Source organism: Macaca fascicularis, chromosome 2 (genome assembly GCF_037993035.2).
Source record: "Macaca fascicularis isolate 582-1 chromosome 2, T2T-MFA8v1.1".
Classification (NCBI taxonomy): Eukaryota; Metazoa; Chordata; class Mammalia; order Primates; family Cercopithecidae; genus Macaca; species Macaca fascicularis.
Window position 1 is genome coordinate 58087229 of NC_088376.1, and position 26115 is coordinate 58113343.

Genomic DNA, 26115 nt, shown 5'->3' on the forward strand with positions numbered 1-26115 from the left:
GTGGGAAGCAAATAGAGTTTAATTAAAATAAATAAAATTATATTGTTGTAATCATCAACGTGCAAGAAATATTAAAATACTGATGACTCGGCTGTCATTAAATTAAGGAGGGCTGATATTATCAGTCCCCCCATCCTGTTTAAAAATGCTTTCTCGATTTAAAACAACAGCAGTAACAAACTAAGGAAGAAACACGTTGATCAATCATTCTTCCCCATCTCCAAGCTTATCTTCTTCCTAAAGAAAAATTCACAGAAATGTTGACTAGATTTTTTTAAAACCCCAAACCCTTTAAATAAAAAAGTCTTAATCAGGTTGTTGTAGACAAAATCCATTCTTTGAATTTATCAGTCAGTTGATATATATTGCCCTCTGCTCCTTATTTTTAAGAGATCAAAATAAAATTCACTTCTGACATCCCAAAATAGTTACTGACATTGTAAGTAAAGTGACATTGTAACTAAAGTCGACTTTGCATAGCTCAACTGGCAGAGCAGGGTTTAGAAACAGTTCTGATGTAACCTCATTGTACTAATTACTGTACACCCCTTCTGTGAGTAGGATAATTGCCATTCTAACAGTTGCCATGAAAGTAGAACAACTGCAGTGAAGCCATTAGATGATGATGTATGACTGCCTTAAATGTATGCATGTGTGCTGACATTTAAGAGGTTATCTGAAGTCAAGCAGTATCCATTTTTCCAATGAGCAAATAACAATACATGTAATAGTCTACTAAGATGAGAAATTTAGTCCTGTTGCACAAAATTTCTTAAGACATGATTATTAATATATAGTCTTCATAACATCTGAACAGAGAGACATGGGAACTTTGGCTCCTATCCTCGTCCCTCAAATTATCATCTGGGAGCCATTTGTTTTCCATTTTCTCATTCAGCCTATAGTTATTTATGCATTTTTCTCATCTCCTCAACTAAGCTAGAGTCTCCTGAAGTCAGGAACTGTATTTTATAAAATCTCTAGGTTCTATACAGAGCCTTAGACATAGTATAGACTGACAGAGAGACCGACAACTCTACTTAAGAATGACCGGGGTTTCGTTTTAAAGTCATACAAAAATGTATCTTTGCTCAATTAGCTGGAATGTTGTATTTTTTGAAGATACTTTTAAAGGGCAATAATCAGAGACATATTACTCTGACACAACTGCTTGAGATATCTTAGTTCCCAAAAAGGTTCTTTGTAAACCAGGAATTAACTATTCTTAATATACTTGAATCTGAAGTTTTAATGACCCACACTTCAGTATTCTGTCAACTGCTCCAGAATGGTTGTCATAGTTACCTAGTATCAGGAACATAAAGCTAAATAAATTTCAGTGCAATGTTACCCCATTGCAATTTCTGAAGTGATACATTTGAATAGGTTTTGCAACATCAGAGGCCTCCAAAAAAATCTATGCAAATAAAACAAAAGATTACAGACTTGAATATATGCTGATGTTTTTCAAGAAATAGAAATGCCTTCAAATGAGCTCTCACCTAGTGAACTAATTTTCATTTGTTGATCATGTTTCAAACAGAAAGTTAAGATTCATCTAGGAATAGTAATATTGCTTTAATTGTGTGAGTGAGTTGAATCAGATAATGCGGTACCATTTGTAATGAGTTCTTATGTTTTCTACAGGTGGATAAGTGGAGCAGCTGTAGTCAATGCATTTTACTCTTCAGGAAGAAATCAGATAGGTAAGGTGTATTCTTAAATGATTATTTAATATTTCTGTATTGTTCCCAACCTGTAGCACATTGTATGACCAATTACAGTACTTCTAAACAAGCACAGCTGAGGCTGAGTTATTGATCTTTTGAATACATTTCTTGAAAGTAAATGCATCCGTGTACCTTTTTTCACTATAATGGGAAAATTCAGATTAGTACAAATCATGTTAAGTAGTTGTGTTTCTTTTACAATATTCCTATTTATATCTAAAATGGTTTATCTTATTTCTAAATATTTTTATTTTATTTCTAAGTACCTTTTAAAAGTCCCTTGAATATATCTATATAAAGTCATATTGACTTTAGGACTCATTAAGCATTAGCTTCTAAAAATGGTTTAAGGTTTCAAGAGCCAACTTTTCACAGATCTAGTCCTCCTGGCAATTCTGTATGCTGCCTCTGTGAGAGATGATCCTATTCTATGTCATCTCCATTCAGGAAGGCTCCAAGGGCTTTAGAGAGTTGGAATCTCAATTATATTAGATTGAATCATATGAAATTGTATTTACCTAGCCACAATTGATCAAAAAAGAAAAAAATTTCATATATTCACTTATAGTATTGTTACAGACATATACTTAGATTAATACATGAATAAATTATCATATATGATGAATAACTGAATGACATAATATGACAAAAATATTTCCTCTTCCTGGGAAGGCCTGGACATCTTTGAACATACATTGGATCACATATGTCACTTATCACATACATTGGCTCATTTTTTTTTCAAGGGGTTTTTAGCATTAGAAAGGTACTCAACTGATTCAGTACTGCCAGAAATATTCTAAACAAATAGTAGAGCAAGCTTCTGCAGGTGCACTCAGTTCTCCAGGTGCACTCAGTCCTGCCCTTCCTTTCTAAACATAGTCTAGAATTAAGAGAGAAGATAACCTCAGCATTATTCTAAACCATTCTTCTTATATCTCAGAGTCTGTTGTAAGCCTCATTTTTATTGAATTCTATTACCAATTAGGTTAGAAATTATAAAAACTCTTACAAGATATTTATCATTGGCTTAAAAAAAACCTTAAAATAAATTGTATATTTTTATGTTAAAGTTTGATTATACCTTTCCCCATTGCTTTCAACTCTAAAAAGAGTTAGGTTAAGAAGTTATCTACATTTTCTTCTAGTATTTTTATGATTTCTATTTTTGGAGTAAAACCTTAATCCACCTGGAATTTACCTTGGTACATGACCCGAAACTGAATTATATAAAGTAACCAGAAAAGATTATTTTGTATAACATATAAACAATAAGTAAGATATATTTACTCAGATTAAAATTACTTAGCTCAAAGTCTAAGCTAATGTTTTCTGGCTAGGGAAATGATTGCCCCAACCCAGACCAGAACCTGCTTAATAATCAACTCATCAGAACCTATGAAGTCAGTCCTTTATAATATATTATTTGAAACCATTCAGATCTTGTTTTAAAATGCCTTTATCTCTAGAGAGTCTTCACTTGAAGCCCTCTTTTTAATATTCAGTAGTTCTGTCAGTGTCTAGTTCATTGGGTCCTGAGCCAAACAGAAGAGTTAACTTTCAATGGAATCCCAAGTCAAAGCAAGGCAACTTAGACCCCTTAGTGCTGCATTAGAGCAGACTAAGGGATGCAGCTTCATTTCAGTCCAGCCCAGGGAGGACCCTGGATCCTGTTGGACCTGGTGCTGATGCATCCTCAGTAGGACCACTCTGGCATGTTCAGTCCTTCAGCCCTTCTCTAGAGTAGGCTCAGGCATTTATGCCAAGACAGGACCTTGTTTGATTCTGAATTACCCCAAGTCCCTGGAGGTGGCTCAAAATTGGCCCACTTCAGAGATTCCCCTATCAGAGAAGAGCTGAAAATATTTTCATTTTGAGTATAATGTCCTGAAACCAAAGAACCATACAGAAAAAGGAAAAGGAAGGTAAAAGTGGCCCAATAGTGGTCTATTTCACGAAATAGACAATAATCCTCTGGCAAATCAAAAATTAGCTATAATAACAATTCTGAATTATATAAAAAAGATCTTTTCCAAGATCCTTAAAATAAGGATCCAATGGAAATATAAAATAAGAAAACTTGTTAACTTCTTTTCATATGCTTGTCTGCTTCTTGAACAGCAAAGAGGAGAAATCCTTGAAATGTACACCTTTTTTCTTTGACAATTTAAATCTTCAAAGTAGGGATTGTCTTACCTAAAAATAGCTGAAGTGTCAAATCTCCATCTTTTTTCTTGATAGGAATGTGTATGTGGTCTGGGTGCGGTGGCTCACGTCTGTAATCCCAGCACGTTGGGAGGGTAAGGTGGGTGGATCACCTGAGGTCAAGAGTTCGAGACCAGCCTGGCCAACATGGTGAAACCCCATCTCCACTAAAAATACAAAAATTAGCCTACTGTGGTGGTGGTTACCTGTAATCCCAGCTACTCAGAAGGCTGAGGCACGAGAATCGCTTGAACCCAAATGCAGAGGTTGCAATGAGCTGAGATCGCACCACTGCACTCCAGCCTGGGTGACAAAGCAAAACTGTGTCTCAAAAAAAAACAAAAAGAAAAGAAAAGAAAAACAAATGTGTATATGAATATAAATACACACATACATACCTATATACATGTCTTCTTCAACACTGTCTTAATGGATTTGGGATAATGTCCATTATAAAATTAGGATTGGTATAGAATAGCATGTGCCACCATAAGTGAGTCCCTCCCTCCACACACACACATAGACAGGCAAATACTCCAAATTAGATTGCATACACTTTCTCATGGGATTGGTCATTTTATGTTGTTATGTTAAAAAAAAAAAAAAAAAAAAAGCACTTGTTTTGTTATATAGAGACTTACTCGTATCAATAATTTCTACTTCTTAATTCAGTTTTCACTATTTTGTTAGAACTCACACATGTAGACTACATTCCAAGTTGTATGCATTCCTACATCTTCATATCAACAAAAAAAGTCAATTTCCAAGAAAGAAGGCAAACTAAAAGTGCTTAATCCACTGTTCCTCTTCCTTGCATGTTTACTTCATGGAGCTCTAGAAGGCCCCCATACCATGACATTAGGAAAGCTGCACTTCAATATTTTGTCATATGGTTCTCTGTAAGTTCTAGGTGCTGCTCAGTCATCATATTAAACCTTAAAATCTCAGTCAAGGAAATGATTGAATGTATTCTCCTTTTCCATTAAAATTGCAGAATCTTTTAAATCATTTTTTTTAATTTCTCAAATATATAAGTTCTTTAGTATGTTCAGCCTGTGTCAAATATAAATACTTTGAGATAGTTAAATGTTCTAAATTGCCTTATTTATTCTTAGGAGCTTTATTTTCAGGCTTGAAAATTAAGACAGTTTCCAAACATAATATTACTCCATTTAATATAAAAAGAATGTTTCGGCTATGCATGGTGGCTCATGCCTGTAATCCCAGTACTTTGGAAAGCTGAGGTGAGCTGATTGCTTGAGCTAAGTAGTTGATACCAGCCTGGGCAACACGGTAAAACCCTGTCTCTACCAAAAACTACAAAAAAAATTAACTGAGCATGGTGGTGCACGCCTGTGGTCTCAGCTACTTGAGAGGCTGAGGTGGGAAGACTTCTTGAGCCTGAAAGGTGGAGGTTGCAGTGAGCCAAGGTCACACCACTGCACTTCAGCCTGGGTGACAGAGTAAAACCCTGTCGCAAAAAAAAAAAAAAAAAAAAGTTTAATTAATTTGCACCAAAAACAATTACTCAATTGCTGCCTTAGGCTTTATATGAAATATTCTAAAATTGAATTGCTAGCAGCCTTCAAAAAATAAAGTTGTGTTGGGGAGCCAAAAAAAAAAAAAAAGGCAGGGGAAAGAGGAGACACAGTCTTTGCTTCATGGCCCAATGACTTATTTAATTAACTAACTTGTTGACAATCGTGAACATAAAAAATGTACAACTAAGCAGTTGGTTATAAACAACAGTTGTGACACCTACTAGGTAACAGCAGTAAGGCTAATGGGGAAAATCCTCCTTACAGAGATTTAGCTGACAAAGTAAAAAAGGAGGTCATAATTAGCAAAGTTGAACTGAAGACTAATATTTAATAAGAACCATAAAAGTCTTATCACTTGCCTGAAGGATGGCATATTGGGGCATGACTAAAGCAGCAGGATCTTTATAGTTAATATTTAGTCTTGATAGCACGTTTCATAACAGCATTTTATATAATGGGTGGATTTTAATCAAAGTACATAGTGTGGGAGATAGCATTCACTTTAAGTTAATAAAGTACTGCACATAATTTTTATACTTTAAGCTAAAAATAATTTCATGGCTCCGTTTAGCTCAGGCTGCTACACGTGAGGTATAACTTTCATCAAAATTCTCTAAGGACAAAAGTACTTTTTTGTTGTTGTGTCATTTGAATGTTATGGCAACTTTCCAAATTTTTGTAGAGGTCTGGAGAGCAATTAAATTGCTCAGATACTTTGAAGTCTTCTCTGTAAATATCTAATATTTATCCCTGAAGCCCATGTGAGGTTATATTGTGTTCAGTACACCTGAAAGATAAAGAAATAACATGTGCTACTCTGTGTTAACTAGATCTTAAAAATCTTGAGGTCAGGGCCCTTCTTTTATATTCTTAATGTCCTGCATAGCAATGACCCAGGGCTTTGCATTTAATAGGTGTTGATACTGAAGGTTTTTTTTTTTTATTACAGAAAATAATGTTTCAGTTATTCAGTGTATACTAGAGTTTTAAGCCATTCAAGATGGAATTACTAAACTATGAACATTTAATTAATTTAATTTTAATTTCTTTCTAAGGTCAAAGATTAATGACCTCTAAATAACATGACCCAAAATTTTATTAAACAGGGGAAGTGTATTCCAAGGGAAGATAATCTCCGTCTTTTATTAGTATTTAAGACATATTATTAGTATATTTCAGGAATAGTGAAATATATTTCATCAGAGTTTATATTATAAGAGGATACGGGATATGATGGAAGTGGAGAGGGGAGAGGACCCTGGAGCCATAGGCCAGAAAGATGTGTTTAGCTAGCGAGCAATGGTAAGCCTTCCAAAGACTTTTAGCAGGAGAGTGATGATGCCCAGATTTGTCTTTAATCTGGTTGCAGGATAGTTTCAGAGAGCAGATTCGATTTAGAATAGATTACAGTTGGGTGAAACAGAAAGTGGGAGACTGATCAGGAAATTCAGTCATCCCTGAAACAAGGAATGAGAGTATGTGTGGACAGTAATAATGACAGGAGGAGATAAAGATGCTCCTGAAAGCCACCTCACCCAGCCTCTGCCTAAGCAGACTTGTAAAAGACTGTAAAAGAAAGGAGGCATCTAAGATAAATAGAAACATTTACTTTTGCTGATAGAGACCCTTCAAGTGCCATTAGCAGAAAAAATACAGAGTGAGGGCCTAGAGGGGAAAATGAATTTGATGTTTGACGCATTAAATATAACACGTTTGTGAGATATCTGAATGGAGGAAGTTAGCAAGTTAATGCAGATGTCAGAGTAGACATATTGAAAACTACTGTTCATTTATTAATTTACTAAACTCTTTAGAACACATTAGTAAGTTAAGGTGATCATTCATTTATTTATCAGTGATTATTCATTGATTCAACACATTTCCTGAGCACTGTTAATGTTCCAGGTACTATTCTAGTTTTAGGTATTGTTCAATTTTAGGCATTTAGATAATGAACTAGAAAAATGTATGAAATTAAAACATAAACAAATGTATGTACAGACACACAAATCTCTGCTCTCCAAGGGCTAATACTTGAGGACCTGGAGTAGGATTGGGGCAGACAGGAAAAGGAAGGACTGCGATCATAAAGAAATAAATAGAATATGAGGTAGTCATAAGTGCCTTGATGAAAATAAGGTAAGGTTATGTGATAGGGTATACTTACAATTGAGGGGCAATGTTTATTTAAGATATTATTGTAGATGGATACAATTTCTTTGATAACATTAAAAATAATACTGGTGTTATTGAGTAACTATTTCTTCCAAGTATTTATAAGGGGGAAAGAACCTTCTAAAAGAAGGTTACTAGTTCCCTTTGCTCCAAACTCCTTAGAGCACAAAACAATCTTAAAAGAGATTGTAAAGTGAATCATGATGATAAATCACAGATTATAGCCCCACTCCAGGGTGAACTCTGTTGTCATCCATAATAAAATGCCTGCATTGGCTTCTATTACAGAAGATTTTTGTATATAACTAAGTGAAACTGACATTGTGAACAGCAGCTTAGCCAGCACAAAGCCAACCCCAAGCCTGCCATCACTTAATAATGCCATGGTGGCATGCACCTGTAGTCCCAGCTACTCAGGAGGCTGAGGAGGGAGGACTGTCTCTAAGAAAATAAAACTTTTTAAAAAATTATGCCACAAATAATCTCTACCTATCTTCTCTCCTTGTAGTCTTCCCAGCCGGCATTCTGCAGCCCCCCTTCTTTAGTGCCCAGCAGTCCAACTCATTGAACTATGGGGGCATCGGCATGGTCATAGGACACGAAATCACCCATGGCTTTGATGACAATGGTAAAGTGCAGTTGACATTTTCCTTTGGCTAAGGCATATGCTCATAAATTTGATTGAGAGTTATTATAATTTATTACTACAAAGCTACATTTATTCAAACATGTATCATTTCTCTAATTTTCACCACACTTTCAATTTTCCCTTTAAATTGTTGCTTAAAGAGATCAAAAAAATTCTCATAGTGAAGTGAGCAATGTGTACTTTACACTCTGGCAGAATGAAGTAAATATTCCTATTGGGAAAATACTATGGTGTTTGTCAGCAGCAGTGATAATGCTTGGTCTTAGTTTCCTGATTGTATATGACGTGTCTTGTCATACTCTTAAAAGACAGGCTGCATGTATACGTCTTAAAATCAGATGTAAAATCAGAAAATATTGTCTCTGCAAGTGCTCATAAGACTCTTAAGCTGCTTTGGGTCAGAGACTTTTTTTTATTTTTTTTCATCTTGTACCTACTACCTAGTTCAAGTCTTTGCAAAAAGGCACTTAAATGCCACCCTAAATGGCAAAATCAATTTAGAGTTTCAATCAAAGCTGAATTCCTGAGAGGAATAAAGACATGAAATAGTAAAGAGGTGATAGTTAAATCTATGACAAATTTCGTTCACAAATGGAAAGAAAGTAGAAAGAGAACAATAAAGAGAAAATAATCCCCATTTTAGAGAGCCAGAGAAAGAAAAAGAGGCAGGAAGGTTAGAATTCTTAAAAAGACTTACTAAGTGTCTATTAACTCAAACTATGCAACAATCTTTACAGGTAGGTTCTGATACTGTTTCTGTTTTCCAAGTGGAAAAAAATAAAAGCACATGAAAGATGTGCCCAAAGATACAAAGATAGGAACTGGTGGAACCAGGAGGTGTGTTCAAGTAGGTTGGCTGCATAGCCCTTTTCTTAATCACTACATCATAGACAAATATGAAAAAGATGGTAATATTAAGTGTCAAAACACGTGATACATATAAATGCAATTGGAGCTCAAAAGGGAGAAACATCGATGTAGTTTATGGTTGGCAGGGAAGCTACAGGAGAAAAAGACTTTTGTGTGTGCTCGAGGTAGAGGCAAACTATGAGCCCACAGTGTCCTATGAAGGGTCCAGGAATATAAAAATGCCAGAATAAAAATGTTGACCATTTAAAAAATCTCAAAATATCAAAGTAAACAGACTTGGGTCAGGTAAAAACCATTCAACAGAACAAGGCATAACTTCAGGAATATTTTGTCTGGCGGCCTCTTCTGAGATATCAAGAGCAAAATGGGTGAAATGTCTGGGTCATTGCTGAGACACATCAGCAAAGAAAGCTCTGGCAGTCCAGGCTTTGCCAACTCTGTGATGAGGAGGGATGACAGTTTCTCTCATTGTCTGCCTAATTTAATGTTCTGTCACACAGCAGTATTTCAGTCCTTGCACTTTGAATTAAAGATATCTTATAATTCTTGTTGCAATGAGTTCCCATTTTACTTAAATAAATATGTTATAGGCAGAAACTTTAACAAAGATGGAGACCTGGTTGACTGGTGGACTCAACAGTCTGCAAGTAACTTTAAAGAGCAATCCCAATGCATGGTGTATCAGTATGGAAACTTTTCCTGGGACCTGGCAGGTGGACAGCACGTATGTCATTAGCATTTTCTTGAAAAGTTTTAGACACGTTCAATCTTAAGTGTATTACTGATGTTTTATTTTAAAAGAATCCTAATAAAGTGTCTTTTTTAACAGCTCAATGGAATTAATACACTGGGAGAAAACATTGCTGATAACGGAGGTATTGGTCAAGCATACAGAGTAAGTAAAAAGATTTTCTTTCCATTTTAGTGATTTAGAGTGTTTCTCATATTTAATAATTCATTTACAACCTTTTGTAAAAAAAGAAACTCATATAATATAAGCAATAAAAGATGAATAGAAAATGGAAAAAAATATGAGGAGAAAGAGTTGTGAATATGCTAACCGTAAGGGTCAATACATTGATGTGACAGAGCTGAACACTTAAGTTTGCAAAGAGCCAAGAAGAAAACATGGAATATTATATCAACTGAAATGAGCAGATAGCAGGTTCACAAAGGAGGCAACATTTTTCTAAGAAATAATATCTGAAATAATTTTTTTTAGAAGAGATGTCCCATAAGAAGGATTATTTCAGGGTCATTGACCAATATAAGAAACAGGACCTTCAGTTTTGTTGCAGGTGAAGTAGCATTTGGGAACAAAAATCAATGTAAACCACAGGCATATTAAACCATAGTTCACATATAATACAGTAAGGGACTGATGTGATATGGTTCCAGCACATGGCCTTGTAGTCAATCACACTATTATACACAGAAGACTATTATCAGTGGAGCATCGCTTAGAATCCCATTTAGCCTTCCATTCATTCTTGCGTTCAATACATATTCATTGAGGCTTAATAGGTTTGGCACTATTCTAAGAGCTGGAGATAATGCAGTGAATGCTTTATAAAAGGTCATTATTTGAGGATCTGAGCAAGGGTTAAAAAAGAATCTAGTAGATGCCATGTGCATAAGAAAAAGCAGGGAATTTCATAAAAGGGTGGAGGAATGATGGTCTAGGAAGCAACAAAGAGGAATGAGGATGATTTTGAGTGTTTTTCTCAACTATGAAGTAGCCCATATGTAGGAGAACGAGCAGCATCTACTTGAGATGTCACAAGGAACAAGTTGTTCCTAGGCTAGAACTAGGCTTCTCTAAGACAAGGATGGATGGAATGATCCGTGGAGAAAATGAGGATTTAGAATCATTTGTTCATTATAGAAATGTTTGGATTAGATGGAGGAGGAGAAAATCGATGGTTGGGTTAGGGAAGGGGAACACCAGAGAAGTGGAGGAAGAGGTGACTGATGGGGCGTGCAATTTGGCAGTGACCAGAGATGATCAGAGTGTGAAGCTTGGAAGATTAAGTCAGCTACAGGTTTCCAAAAGAATAAGTCCAGCCAGTTCCAGGGGCATGGTAGATTGCTGCTGCTTTGAATGCTTAGCAATTTTTTTACTCAATGCCAGACACTTTGCGTTTTATCTTTTTTTTTTTTTTTTTTTTTTTTGGAGATAGAGTCTCATTCTGTTGCCCAGGCTGGAGTGCAGTGGCATGATCTTGGCTCACTGCAACCTCTGCCTCCTGGGTTCAAGCGATTCTCCTGCCTCAGCCTCCCAAATAATTGGGATTACAGGCATGTGCCACCATGCCTGGCTAATTTTTGTATTTGTAGTAGAGATGGGATTTTGCCATGTTGGCCAGGCTGGTCTCAAACTCCTGAACATCAAGCGATCCACCTGCCTTGGCCTCCTAAAGAGCTAGGAATACAGGCATGAGCCACTGTGCCTGACAACATTTTACTTCTTTGGGTGCTGGATGTTCTTTTGTTCCTATACATATTCTCTTGCCCAGGCTGGAGTGCAGTGGTGGGATCTCAGCTCGCTGCAAGCTCCGCCTCCCGGGTTTATGCCATTCTCCTGCCTCAGCCTCCCGAGTAGCTGGGACTACAGGCGCCCGCCACCTTGCCCGGCTAGTTTTTTTTATTTTTAGTAGAGACGGGCTTTCACTGTGTTAGCCAGGATGGTCTCGATCTCCTGACCTCATGATCTGCCCGTCTTGGCCTCCCAAAGTGCTGGGATTACAGGCATGAGCCACTGCACCCGGCCTGTTCCTATACATATTCTTGAGCTTTATTCTAGGATACAGTTAAATTCCTGGAAAATGGTTTGATCCTTTTGGGTCTTGCTTTTGCAATATTTGTTGAGATGGGGGCAGTGTTCAGTCTAGGCACATTATTCTCAACTGCTGAGATAAGAATCTACTGTGTGAATCTTGGGGGTTTCCATTCTTGTCCTGTGTAAGTACCATAAATTGTTATCTCCAGTCCTTTTGGGATATTGTTTTCCTAGCATTGAGTATTTTGCTCACACCCATCTTCAGATCAAGACAAAGCTGAATGCTTGAGGAAAGCCATCTGTAATCTCTGAGGTTCTCTTTTTGTGTTGCTTTCTCCTCTTTAGTAACCTGTTCTTGGTGTCCCTGAACTCTCAGCTCCTTCTCCTCAATTCAAGGAGTCTCCCCAGCTCTGACTGGTTTTCTCCTACGATGTGGCCTGAAAACTCTCAGGACAATAAGCTCAGCAGCAATAGGACTCACTGAGAGTAATGTTTAACATCTCTCAGGGGTCATTCTCCTTTTGCCTGATGTTCAGTGTTACGCAAACCATTATTTTAAATATTTTGTTCGTCATTTAGTTGTTTCAGCAAGAAGTTAAATCCAGTCCCTATCACTCCATCTTGACTGGAAGTGGAAGGCATTGGCACTCAATATTCCCATGGTGATTCTAATACACAGCCAGATTGAGAATCACTGCTATAAAATCCAGCCGAAGTTGGGATGGATAGTACTTCCATGGAGATCCTTACCTAGAGCAAGTACAGAATTGTAACGATGATGCAAATGACAATTGTGGAAATATTTTATTACATTGAAAATATGTAAATTCTTAACATGTAATACCTTGCCCCCTGCTAGATTGCAAGCTCCCTAAGAGCGAGCAGGAGCAAGCCTTTCCCATATCCCCAGCATTGTTAGTTACACAGTAGAGGTTCAGTAAGTCTATGTTGATGGTAAGTGGCAGAAATGAAATATATCTTCTGCTCATCTAGTTGGTCACCTTCCTTTGTATTAAATTGGAAATGACACATCTCAGAACGATTATTATGAATTCCTTTTAAAAGTTTATTTAGTAGAGGAAAACTCATTTTTTTCAGTAGTGCGCATAAATCTTTAAGAATTAAGAGCACTTTTTGATATTCAAATTACCTAAATATTTTCCTTGAAATGTACCTGAGGCTTTGTCCATTTTGTCCTGTCTTCAAAAGATGAGAATAGTTGCATTTTATTGTCCTCAGACTCATAGGAGACTAGGCCTCTAAGGGATCTCAAGAGAACCCTTTGACTTGGCAAGAGTCACTCGAACTTAGTCTGGTGAGTCTATTTTGCTAAGAGAGTGGTAACTAAGTTAAATGTAGCAATTGTAGACCTCCTTGGCAATTCATTTGTCCTGGCTGGTCTTATTCATCAATTTATAAAACAACATTTAGATAAGTTTTTCATCACTTATGTTGGTCATCCATCCATTCAATTGGCATTTATTGATCACCTAACATGTACCAGGCTCTTGTCCTCTACTAATCAGTATCTTGTTCTTTTCAGAGCATTTGTAAATAAATTTGATTTGCCTTTCTAATCCATAAAATAGCTGTAGGTTACCATAACTAAATGTATTATTAGGGTGATTTTAATATAAAATATTAATTACTTGGTGATAAGATCTTTTACATGGGTTTATATCTATAACCTTAGGAATTATAATTATTGTTTTTCTATTTTATCAACTGCCTAGGCCTATCAGAATTATGTTAAAAAGAATGGTGAAGAAAAATTACTTCCTGGACTTGACCTAAATCACAAACAACTATTCTTCTTGAACTTTGCACAGGTATTGTGTCTTTCTTGATTGATAGATATGAAAACCATTCTGAGTTGTAATTTCACAGTAAGTTAGATGTCACATGCTGAATTCTCTTGTTTTAATCAATTGTGGCAGAGCATTTGACTTGATTCACTTTCATTGTTTATAATAGACTGTTGGATCATATTAATGATAAATAACTATGTTCCTGGTTGCCTTTCATTGAACATTATTTGAAGAGAGAATGGTTGAGGAATGCAGAATTCCAATTTAATTTTTCTCCCTCCCCTCAACTTGCTCAAACAAATAATCCTTGATTGAACCTGAGTACATGCTTTGCTTTCCCTATTCCTATCTCTAGGTCTGGTGTGGAACCTATAGGCCAGAGTATGCAGTCAACTCCATTAAAACAGATGTGCACAGTCCAGGCAATTTCAGGTGCGTGGGTATGAACAGCAATCAAGGTGCTCTTATATTGGGTCCATTGCTTCCACATTTGGAATTTAGACTTTTCTAACTCTGATTCTTTTACACTGGGAAATTCAGTGCTTTTTGTTTGTTTGTTTGTTTGTTTGTCTGAGAGTCACAGATAGGATCGAGAGAACACATTAGAGCATTCTACATAAGCATCGCCTTGGCTGCTCTCTTTCTTCGAATCTACGATAATTATAATTCCTTAGAATGTATGAGGCCCAGGGCTTGATCTATTCCAACAAAGATGTCGTCTCAGAACAATGGCTCAATTTAAAGCTAGCACAAAGACATTTCTAAGAGGCTGTGAATGGTTTAGGCCCAGGCCAAATGAGCTCCAAATTGCGAAGAAAAATTTCAACATAAAGGAAAAGTTCCTACTAATTAATTAGAGGTTTTTCAATATGGAATAACATTATTCCCAAAGCTTCAGGAGAGAGTACATTGAAGCAGAGGTCAGAACAGCCCATCAAGGATGTGAGAGAAAAATGCTCTACAGGGTAGAAAATTGTTTGTATATTTAAGTTTTTATTGTTGTTCTGGTTCCAAAGATCCCTCATCGACTATTTTTCATTCGTAACAACAGAAGTGTGTGTGTGTATGTGTGTGTGTGTTTTAAGGGTAAATGGAATGCCAACATTTTGTCAAGGAAATTATTATTTTCTCCGGAGGTAAGGAGATTTTCTTGGCAAGATCTAGAAGAAGTTAAAGTTCTTCCCAAATTAGAAAATCTAAGAGAACAATGATTGAAGAGAGTCCTTCTAACCAACATTTGAATGTTAAATCGCAGATCCTATGTATTTGTTTAAGAACTGAATTCCTAACGCTACCCCTTTCCCATGTGCTAGAACACTTAGTCACTCATTTGCTGATCAACAACGCCTCTCAGGCAAGAAAGTTTAAAAAAAAAAAAAACCTAAAAAATTTGTAGGGTAGTTGGAAAATGGAATTTGAGAACAAAAGAGAACTAATGGGCTAAATTTCAAAAGCTCTACATAAAATGAATGTAAGCATACTGCCCAGATCATTTACTCTTGGGAAAAAAACACATTCAATTATGGAGAAAAACATATTCAGTTATGAAACAATAAAGTAGCTCATTTAAAAATTAAAGAATTTACTCAGCTTGTTAGTATCATCATTGTCATCATCAACATTATCATCATCATCTAGTATTTGCCTTAACATTTCTTTCAATATTCATTCACTCAATAATTGCTTATGGTATGCCTATTATCTCTGTAATCCAGACTAACTTTAGTTCTGCTAAGATATTCAAATTAACTGCTTTATAGGTAATGAGCAACAAAAGTGACTGGATTAATTCCCACTGTGGTTTATTCAAGAAACTTTTAATTTTTTTAAAGTTGTCTTTTTCTTTACTAAAGTGAACTTAAGCTTTGAAGTAAGAAACACTTGAGTTCTAAGCATGGCTTCACTATTTACTAGCGTTAATGTAACCTCTGTGCCTCAGTTTCTTGATATGTAAAATGAGGATTAAATTATCATGAGAGTTGCTAGAGGATTAACGTTAATATAAATGAAGAGCCTATGTTGTGTGTGTGTGTTTGAAAGTTTATACTAGGATTATTTGTAGACAAGAGTTATGAACAGAATAAGAATTCTTATGTATTTTGCAATAGTTCCCTATCAGTCAAGGCCGTTTTGGTGCTCATTTCTTATGTTCTGCACATTTCAGAATGTTAGTAACTGATCAGTGGTTAAGTAAAACATAGATAAGTATATAACTGTTTTCTAGCTCCAATTTTAAACTGAAAACAATATTTTGCTATAAATAAGTTAAATTATGTGTATATTTAAGTTTTTATTGTTGTTCTGGTTCCAAAGATCCCTCATCGACTATTTTTCATTCATAACAATTGTGTGTGTGTGTGTGTGTGTGTGTGTGTGTGTGTGTGTGTGTGTGTGTGTTTTAAGGGTAAATGGAATGCCAACCTTTTGTCAAGGAAATTATTATTTTCTCTGGAGGTAAGGAGATTTTCTTGGCAAAAGATTGAGCTTACATTTAGTTTTGGAAACAGACCATTTCCTGGCTGTACAAAGTAAAATATATTTTTTAAAGAACTTTAAAAACTAATAGATACCGAGTTGCTATTTAAGAATTGTGCTTGGTGGTTATATAGAAATATTTCTGAATTAGATATTTGTAACCTTATATTTAAACAGCCATAGTATTAAAACAAAAAGCAAAATACGCTTGATACAAAGCTGCGTCTATAAAACCGTATTTGCTATGTCTAACCTATCGTTGTTGTAGTCTTCCTGACTAAAGCTTTATTTATGTTCTTTAAAATAAACTTTAGAAGTTAAGGTATAAGAATCTAATTCTAAGGATAGCAGCTAGCATTTATAAGCTCATACAAACCACCATACAACCTAATTTGTCAAGGGTTTGCCCTGCATATCTCCATAAACTAAAACAGATGTCCATAAAAATCTAGGTGAATTTCAGTAATATTATTGTAATACCTGGTATATCTACCATCCTCAGAGAATGAGAGGTTGCAAATTAAGTTTTGATAGGTAAAATTTGTCTCTTTTAAGTATTAACATTTTTATCTTAACAACTGGATTAAAATTTCTTTATTAAAAATATATTTCTGCCTTCCTACCTTAAAACAATATCCTGAAAAAAAAACCTAACCTTTTAAAAAATTTTGATGGTACAGACTACTTTATGATTATTAGTTATGCTTTTACTGTTTATTAATTTATTCTGTGGAGCTATTTATTCTTATATCAATTGTGATGCTTTTTGATTTATTTTGGCTTTTTATTAAGGTTTTTCTGTGCGTTTGTTTCTTTCCTAGTTTTCTTTCCTATTATTGTATTGCCTGCCTTTAGTTCCCTAATTCCTCCATTTTGATTAGCTCAGAAAACATGTGGTTAAAATTAAATGGTATGTAAGCCAAAAACATTTTTCTTTTAGTAGTCTAGAAATTGAATCTGTAATTTAAATATTGACTTCATTTTGGAAATGCAGTTTATGGTTAGCCATCTATCGTCATTTCAGGGAATGGTTATTATAATATTTATATGTAATCTATAAATATGTTTCTAAAATTATTTAGATGTAATTTTCTATGCGATATGTAAGGGTCTGATAATTTTGTAAAGCAAGTCCAAATAGACAAACTGATTTAAGTGCTTAGATTGCTCAACCTTATCTTCCAGTCAGGAAGAAAGGGCACTTTTTAGAACTGACACCACTAGCAAGTAAGAAATGTTTTTCAAAGCTTAATTTTTAATATTTTTGAAGGAATATTTTGTCTAGTGTTTTATATAGACATGTTCAACTAATAAGGCTATTTTGTTCCTTCATAACTCTGTAATTTAGCAGGCTAATAAGCCCTCTTTGAAATTCTTCTGTTTCTTCAATTTCCCTTCAATATTAGCATTGGTTCCTGATATTTTATAGATATCAGTATAGATTTTAGTGAGTTTTGTAGAATTTATATTAGCCCCTCCAATCTTTAGCTGATAACTAGAAATCTATTCCAGCATTAATTTCTTTATGAATGTATAGCAGAACATACACTCATCAATATGACTTTGCTTTGAAAGAACCATAAAAATTAGTTAATGATGAAGATTAGATAGCTTATTCCTGAATGAAACCAGTTAACTTTGTAGCTAAGTCATTCATTTACAAGAATTAACAAAAAGTTGTCCGAGGACCCATTAATTGCACACAGTAATTCAGAAGTCCAGTTGTAGTACACAAGAATAGTCAGATAGTATATAAAGTCCATTCTTGGTCACAATGCCAAATCTCTTAGATGTTTTTAATACAAGTAACTGTTTGCCAAGGGAGAAAACATCAGCAGTACAATAAGTTATTTTATATAATAAAGTAAAAATTTCAAGTAAATCACCTTAAGAAATCATCAATAAAAGCTTTATTATCTTCTGTTAGTAGAAACACAAGTACACAGTTTTATACAGCATGAAATTCATGTACATATCTTCTAATAACAGAAGATAATTCATGTAATACGATCTCACTCTTAGAAAAAAGATGTATTTTATTAATAATGTATTCACTTTTCAAAATAGATTATCTAGGCCTGGTACAGTCGCTCATGCCTGTTAATTCCAGCACTTTGGGAGGTTAATGAGGGAGGATCACTTGAGCTCAGGAGTTCAAGACCAACCTGGGTGACATAGTGGGACCTCATCTCTATTAAAAACAAAAAAATTGCCCAGGCCTGGTGGTACATGCCTGTAGTCCCAGCTACTTGGGAGGCTGAGGCAGGAGGATCACTGGAACTCAGGAGGTCAAGGCTGCAGTGAGTCATGATCGCACCACTGCAGCACGCCAGCCTGAGTGACAGAGGGAGACCCTATCTCAGAAAAAAATAGATGATCTATTCAAAGATTTGATGTCATCAACACCAAACATTAAGAAAGTAAGTGAAGCCCTCGTGTGTTGTTGACCTATTCAGGATCAAATTAAGTAGAGTCTTTGGATGGAGAGAGGATGGGCAGAGTGGGCGTGGAGAGCTGAGTGCACAGCAGGATGAGTGTTTCTGCAGTGCCCACTCTCCGCAGTGTTATCTGAAGACTTTTCTTTGAGGTGTTTTTTTGTTTGTTGTTTTAACTTAATTTTGAGATTTATAAATATAAATCCTAAAAATACTTTTTAAGAAAAATATAAAATTAAGTAGTGGGTTTGGACATTTTTACTGAAGTACTTGTTCCCATATGATTAAATCTAAGACAGAATCCTTTGGGAAAAAATTAATTAAAAAAAAACAAAACTTGCAGCTCTTCCAGTCAATGACTCGTGGCTTACCTGGTCAACCAGGGAGCTTGCTCCCCAGTGTGAGGAATGCCCAGGATGTCAGGATGACTGTCTTTAGCCAGTATCTAGGCATCCTGAATTGGGAAGAAGGTTGCATGAATAAATCAAAGCTCCTCTCTAACATAAAGGATCATTGAGTCCCACAACCTGAAAGACTAAAGACCAATGCAAATTCCTAATTTCTAAGCTCTTTTGATTCCTACACAGTCACTTTTGACTACATTATAGAAGTGAATTTTTTTTGGCTTATGAACAATGGAAATTTATTTCTCACGGTTCTGGAGACTGGAAGTCTAAGATCAGGGTGCCAGCATGATCGGGTTCTGGTGAGGGCCATCTTCTGGTTTGCAAACTGCAGACTTCTCCTTGTACTCTCACATGGTCCAAAGAGTGAATGTGTTTTTCAATATTTCAGATGTAAGAAATTGACATTTTTTTTTAAATCAAGTTAAGCCAAACTCTGAGCTCTTAGACCAAGCTAGGAGATGAGCCATTTACTTTCAGTGACTTTTCAACGTGCTCTTTCAGGGTTATTCTGGAATCTGAAATCATCACACAGACATAGAAATTAGAGAATAGCTTCCATCTTCAGTCCACCATGGTCACTGCTGACATCCATGCAGTCCAAATCCTCCCAGTCAGTGTTTCCATTTCCTTCCAATGCTCATGAGCTCCAAAGCCTTCACTCTTCAGGTCCAGGTTCTCCAACAACCATGCGCCATGCTATCAGAGGGACTCTCAGAGCCATGCTCAGAGCGAGAAGCATCTCCTTGTCATTCACACAACCTGCCTTTACTGGAACTCACCCCATTCTAGGGAAGGCCAATCATCTCCCTGTCAAATGGACTAACATATAAATTCCCCAGCTCCTGGCTCCACTTCACAACCCCAGGAGATTATTTTCATTTTTAAGACTCCTCTAGGGGTCCTAAAAAACAAACAACTAAAAAAGGTTACATCCTCCATGAAAGATAGGGGAGTTGTGGTGGAGAGGAATAGAGAAGTTAGTTGATGCATTGATGCGTGACATATTAGAAAGTCAGACTTACAAAAAATCCACATGGATCTCTATTTTCTGGAATGAGGAAACAGAAAGAAAATGCTTTCTTTCTCTTCCTGTTGGTCCATAATATCAAACAAACGACAGAAACACTAAGTAGTGTTTTTCTTCCTGATGCCCTATTGCTTCTCTACAGGTAATCACTGTGACAAACCAGGTCAAGGTTCATTCATTCAATATGTACTGAGTCCTGTGCTGGACTTTGGGGGCACAGCAGGGAGCAAGACGTACACAGTACAGCATCTTCCCTCAGTATCTGTGGGGGATTGGTTCCCCTCCCTGCAGATACCAAAATTTGTGGATGCTCAACTTCTTGATATAAATGGTGTAGTATTTATATATAACTTATACACCTTCTCCCTCCTGTACTTTGTCACCTCTAGATTACTTATAATACCTAATACAATGTAAATGCTGTGTAAATATTTGTTATACTGTGTTCTTTAGGGATTAATGATAAGGAAAATAAGTCCATATGTGTTCAGTACAGACACAATATTTCCCCCACATATGTTCAGCCACATTTGGTTGAATCCACAGATGTGGAACTCAAGGATACAAAGGCTGTATTTTGCCCTCACAGAAATTAGTCTAGTGGGTGTATCAGGAAGTAAAAAAGGAGAACAAATCATTGTAAATGTGGTAAGTGCTTTGATAGGGATAGTCCCTGCGAGAGGAGTTAGTTTAGATGGCATTCAAAGAAGGGGTCCAAGGAGGGTATATTTAAGCAAAGGCATGAAGGCTGAGGAGTTAGCCAGGTACTGACTGCTGAGCAACTTTCCAGGGAGTGGGACCTGCAGGTAGCAGGAGGCCCTGAAGAAGGACAAGGTTTGGCTGGTCTGAGGAATTGAAGGTAGGTCAGCATAGTTTGAGCCTAAGGAGGAACAGGAAGAGAAATGTACCACGAGGAGGCTAGAGAGGAGACTGGAGCCATCAGGAGGACATTGGAGGCCATGAACAGGAGTGTAAATTTCCTTCAGGTCCATAAAAGGCTTTAAGTAAGAGATTATGGAATCTGATTTAAATTTTAAAGATCATTCTGACTGTGGTGTGGAGAATGGTTGGAGGAGAGAGAAGTGCTAAGATGTACACACGGTAGTACACCTGCCACATAGGGAGAGCTCCGTAAATCAAAATGGACTCATCTGTCACTTGTGCCTAGTCCTTGCACCACTCCAGTCCACTTGTCTCTGGGCACCTCCTCCCAACCCAAGCAAGCATGGTGGGCTGGCCTCAGCAGGAAGAGAAGGGAAGGAGGTGGTTCAGGGTTCAGGGTGGGTGTGAAAACATCACCTCTGCATCAATGTACTGACCCATCTCTCCCCTCAAATGCTGCTAGGTGCAGATAGTGAACTGGACTGTGTTGTTTTTGCCCACTGGGGTCAGAGATAAGAGGAAAGTGGCATTTTGCCAGCCCTTTCCAGTTATTCAGGCTGAATCCAGTTTCTGATATTTAAGGAGCCCTTTTGGAAAAAGGAAAATAATCCTCTATCAAATCAACAAAAAATATCTATTTAAAGTCTATTATGCTTAAGTCATTATGTGAGCCCTTTCAAGACATTTACCGTGAGAGGTCATGATTATATTCTTTGACCAAACTCTTATTATAATACAACTCCAAATAACTGCATTTTCAAATGTGAATTATTCATTTGTTTTACAAACACACATAATGCTTATAAATTACTAACTCTCCATGACAACCTTAAGATGCATGTTCTATTGTGCAGACACCAAGGCACAAAGAAGCTTCATAAGCAGGATTCAAGCCATGTAGTCTGTCTCCCAAATCTGTGCTTTTAACTCCTGTACTTTGTTACCTCTCCATTTAAAAATTCTGTTAATGAGAAGGCACTGACTCGTTGTACCAGGTTATTTTAAGTTTAACTTCAAACTCCAAATTCATTCACTTGACCTGCAGAGGGAAATGCTGCAGGGCTCCAATGTGGTTTGGACATGAGTATCAAATGCTGATGGTGACTTTTTTTGTTTGTTTCAAAGGATTATTGGGACTTTGCAGAACTCTGCAGAGTTTTCAGAAGCCTTTCACTGCCGCAAGAATTCCTACATGAATCCAGAAAAGAAATGCCGGGTTTGGTGATCTTCAAAAGAAGCAGTGCAGCCCTCGGCTAGACTTGCCAACACCACAGAAATGGGGAACTCTCTAACTGAGAGAAAATGGGCCCTAGGGGTCACTGTACTGACTCGGGGGTGATTAACAGAGAGGGGAGCATCACAATACAAATAACATTAGGTTGTTCTAGAAAGGGTGTGGAGGGAGGAAGAGGGTCTGAGGTCTGTCAAGTCAATCACTTCTCACTGTGTAAATAATGCTTAATTTCTAAAGATAATATTACTGTTTATTTCTGTTTCTCATATGGTCTACCAATTTGCTGATGTCCCTAGAAAACAATGCAGAACCTTTGAGGTAGACCAGGATTTCGAATCCAAAGGGAAAAGAAGATGTGGAAGAATACAGTTAGGCACCAGAAGAACAGTAGGTGACACTATAGTTTCAAGCACATTGCCTAACTACTAGTTTTTACTTTTATTTGCAACATTTACAGTCCTTCAAAACCCTTCCAAAGAATTCTTATACACATTGGGGCCTTGGAACTTATACAGTTTTAAACTCATTTTTGCCATACGTCAGTTATTCATTCTGTGATCATTTATTTGAAGCACTCTTAGAGCAAAAAATGAATGTCTAAAATTGTTTTTTGTTGTACCTGCTTTGACTGATACTGAGATTCTTAAGGCTTCCTGCAATTTTCTAAGCAATTTCTTGCTCTCTCTATCTCTCAAAACTTGGTATTTTTAAGAGATTTATATAAATGTAAAAATAATAATTTTTATATTTAATTATTAACTACATTTATGAGTAACTATTATTACAGGTAATCAATGAATATTGAAGTTTCAGCTTAAAATAAATAGTTGTGAACCAGGATCTGTAAAGTGATATGCAGATGAAAATTTGAGACTATTTAAACTTATAAATCATATTGATGAAAAGCTTGAAGCACAAACTTTAGGGTAAAAATTGCCATTGGACAGTTGTCTAGAGATATATATACTTGTGGTTTTCAAATTGGACTTTCAAAACTAAATCTGTCCCTTAGAGTATGTCTGATAAAAGGGCAAATCTGCATCTATGTAGCTCTGCGTCTCCTGTCTTTTCAGGTTTGTCATCAGATGGAAATATTTTGATAATAAATTGAAATTGTGAACTCATTACTCCCTAAGACTTTGTGACAGCTGTCTAACTTTAGAAGTGCATTTCTGAATAGAAATGGACCTTCTAGAATTCTAAGTCATGAAGAGTTCTGGAAAAGAACTGTTTAGTGTTTGATAGGAATTCATCTTTTCAGGCTTCTATTCCTCTCTTGCTGTTCTATTGCCTATTTTAGTTTATTACCAGATTAAGATTTTACAAAAGAGGTGCACTTCCAAAATTCTTACTTTTCCTAACAAAAGACGAAAGCAGGGCTTTTCTATCTAAATAATGAGTATTAGTTCCCTGCCTCTTGAAAAATACCCATTTGCCTTTAAAAAAAAGTTACAGAAATACTATAACATAGGTATGTAAATTGCATAAAGCATAAGTATACAGTTCAATAAACTTAACTTTAACTGAACAATGACCCTGTAGCCAGCACCTGTAAGAAACAGAGCAGTACTAGCACTCTAGAAGCACCTCCTTGTCACTTTATTTCTCCCAGAATGATAACTATCCTGACTTCTAATATTCACTAGCTTTGCCTGGTTTTGTCTTTTATACAGATAGAATCAATCAGTATGTATTCTTTTGTGCCTGGCTTCTTTCTCTCAGCCTTAACATTTGTGAGATTCCTCTGTATTGTTGTGCTGATTGTGGATCTCATTCTCATTGCAGAATAATGTTCTATTGTGGTACTTATTACAATTTGTTCGTCCTATTGTTGATGGGCACTTCAGAACTTTCCAGTTTGGCGCTATTACAAATAGTGCAACTATGAATGTACTGCTTGTTACCATCTTACTTGAGCCTTCAATGGACTTATTTCTTCAAGTCCTTCCAAATAGTATTATAAGCATTGAAATTATAGTTTCAGGCCAACTGTGGATACCCTTACCCTTTCCTCCTTTATCACAACCACCATTATAATGGGTAATTTCAAGTATACTTATATCTATATTTCCTTAAAGTAAATTTAAAACTTACCTAAGTGATATTTGTAGTTGAAGTAATAGGAGCTTCCAGCTCTAATAAAACAGCTATCTCTTAACTTATTTTATTTCCATCATGTCAGAGCAGGTGAAGAGCCAGAAGTGAAGAGTGACTAGTACAAATCATAAAAAGCCACTAGACTCTTCACTGTTAGCTTTTTAAAACATCAGGCTCGCATCCCTATGGAGGAACAACTCTCCGGTGCCTGGATCTCCTCTGTCTATAAATATAAGATTTTCTGGGCCTAAAGGATAGATCAAACTCAAAATAGCAATACCTCCCTATCCCTAACACATCCAGACATCGTGAATTTTACATGGTACTCTTGTTGAATTCTATAGGGCCTTCTGATGTCTTTAAAACACTACCTATTCTTTAGAGTTGTCACATCAGATGAGACATATCTCTAATCCCATCCATAAATCCAGTTCTACTGTGGCTGAGTTCTGGTCAAAGAAAGAAGGTTTAGAAGTTGAGACACAAAGGATTGGGAGCTGATGAAACTCACAAATGACAGTAGGAAGAAGCTCTCGACAATACCTGTTGGGAAGGAGTCTGCCTCCATGCCAGTGTTCGAGTGGGTTGTAGGTGCAAAGTGGAAAGGATGCTGTCCAAAGAAAAGAGTCCTTGTTCCAGCCCTATTCTGCCACTCCTGACAGGGTGACCTTGGGTATTTGCTGTATTCTTTTGGGCCTCTGCTTCTCTCACCTAAAAAACAAGAGAATTAGATTATATCAGTGGTTCTCAGCAAGAGAAGGAGTATGTGTCCAATGCTGCTTTCCCATGAATCTGTCTCCCAGTTATGAATCAGTGGGCAGGATAATCTGAAAACTCCCATTTAAGTGTCTGAGTCGAGTTAGACAAAATTTTAGTCCAAATAACAAGTACCAAAGTTTTATCAAGTTTGGGTCTGTGCTGCTGTTACTGTTAACCATTTAAGTGGGGCAAAACCTTGCTAATTTTCTCAAGCATTTATCATTCCTGTTGCCACAGATGGAGTACTCAAACTAAAAGATATTTGTTACTTTGGAAAGAAGAAAGACTCTATTCTCAAAGTTTGCTAATCAGAAATTTTTATCAGTTTCAAGTCTCAAAAATACAAAATAAAAACAAACATTTTAATACTATTGCTTTTATGCCTAGTCAACTCTGTTCCAAACTGCCAACTCCTATGTAAATCTCTACCCCATTTATGTCTTGAAAAAATATTAAGATTAAATGGAGCTTTTATCTCTGTAATCTTGTACTTCCCGCTAGCTTCAAATTGAATTTTTAGAAAATGAATGATACAAACTTTGTATCCAATATGTCCTTGTTTTCTCCACCCTTTTTCAGAGATCACCATGATTTTCTGATTGGATTTTTTTTCAAAAGTTAAGTGAAATGGCCATCAAATGTTATAGGGAGTCACTAGCATAATCAGATGACTTAGGCAAAAGCCAAAAGTAAGTGTCTTTGTCCACAGTCTCTAGGCTGAAGAAGTTGACCATTTGGTTGGTCAGGTGGAGAGAGGAGTCACATCTGACTGGTGTCAAAGTGGCACATGTTTATCTCATTCTAATCTTTTATCTAACAATGTTTTCTTAACTTCTGCTTCTTTGTATTTTGCATTTCCTCTAAAACAGTGAGAAACACTACTTTCATTTTCAACCTCACAGACAAAATGTTGTGTTTCTGTTTTGCTTGACAAAACAGATCTTCTCAGTTGTACAAAGGAAGTCTGGCAGGAAAATAATCATTGGCTCTTGCCAGAAATAATGATGAGTTTCCAACTTGGGAAGTATAGAAAGACTGGAAA

At 36.3% G+C, this 26115-nt stretch overlaps 1 protein-coding gene across 14 annotated transcripts in view; it reads left to right on the forward strand.

Moving 5' to 3' along the window:
- Positions 1-25444, forward strand: part of MME (membrane metalloendopeptidase) — a 105123-nt gene extending 79679 nt beyond the window's left edge. For all 14 annotated transcript variants that reach the window (XM_005546165.5, XM_005546163.5, XM_045386746.3 and 11 more), the window contains 7 exons: positions 1648-1706; positions 8160-8279; positions 9761-9894; positions 10000-10065; positions 13683-13778; positions 14113-14189; positions 22109-25444. In XM_005546165.5, coding sequence (XP_005546222.1) covers positions 1648-1706; positions 8160-8279; positions 9761-9894; positions 10000-10065; positions 13683-13778; positions 14113-14189; positions 22109-22208 — 652 coding nt within the window. In that variant the 3' untranslated portion in view covers positions 22209-25444. The remainder of the gene's footprint in view (positions 1-1647; positions 1707-8159; positions 8280-9760; positions 9895-9999; positions 10066-13682; positions 13779-14112; positions 14190-22108) is intronic.
- Positions 25445-26115: the final 671 nt, after the last annotated feature.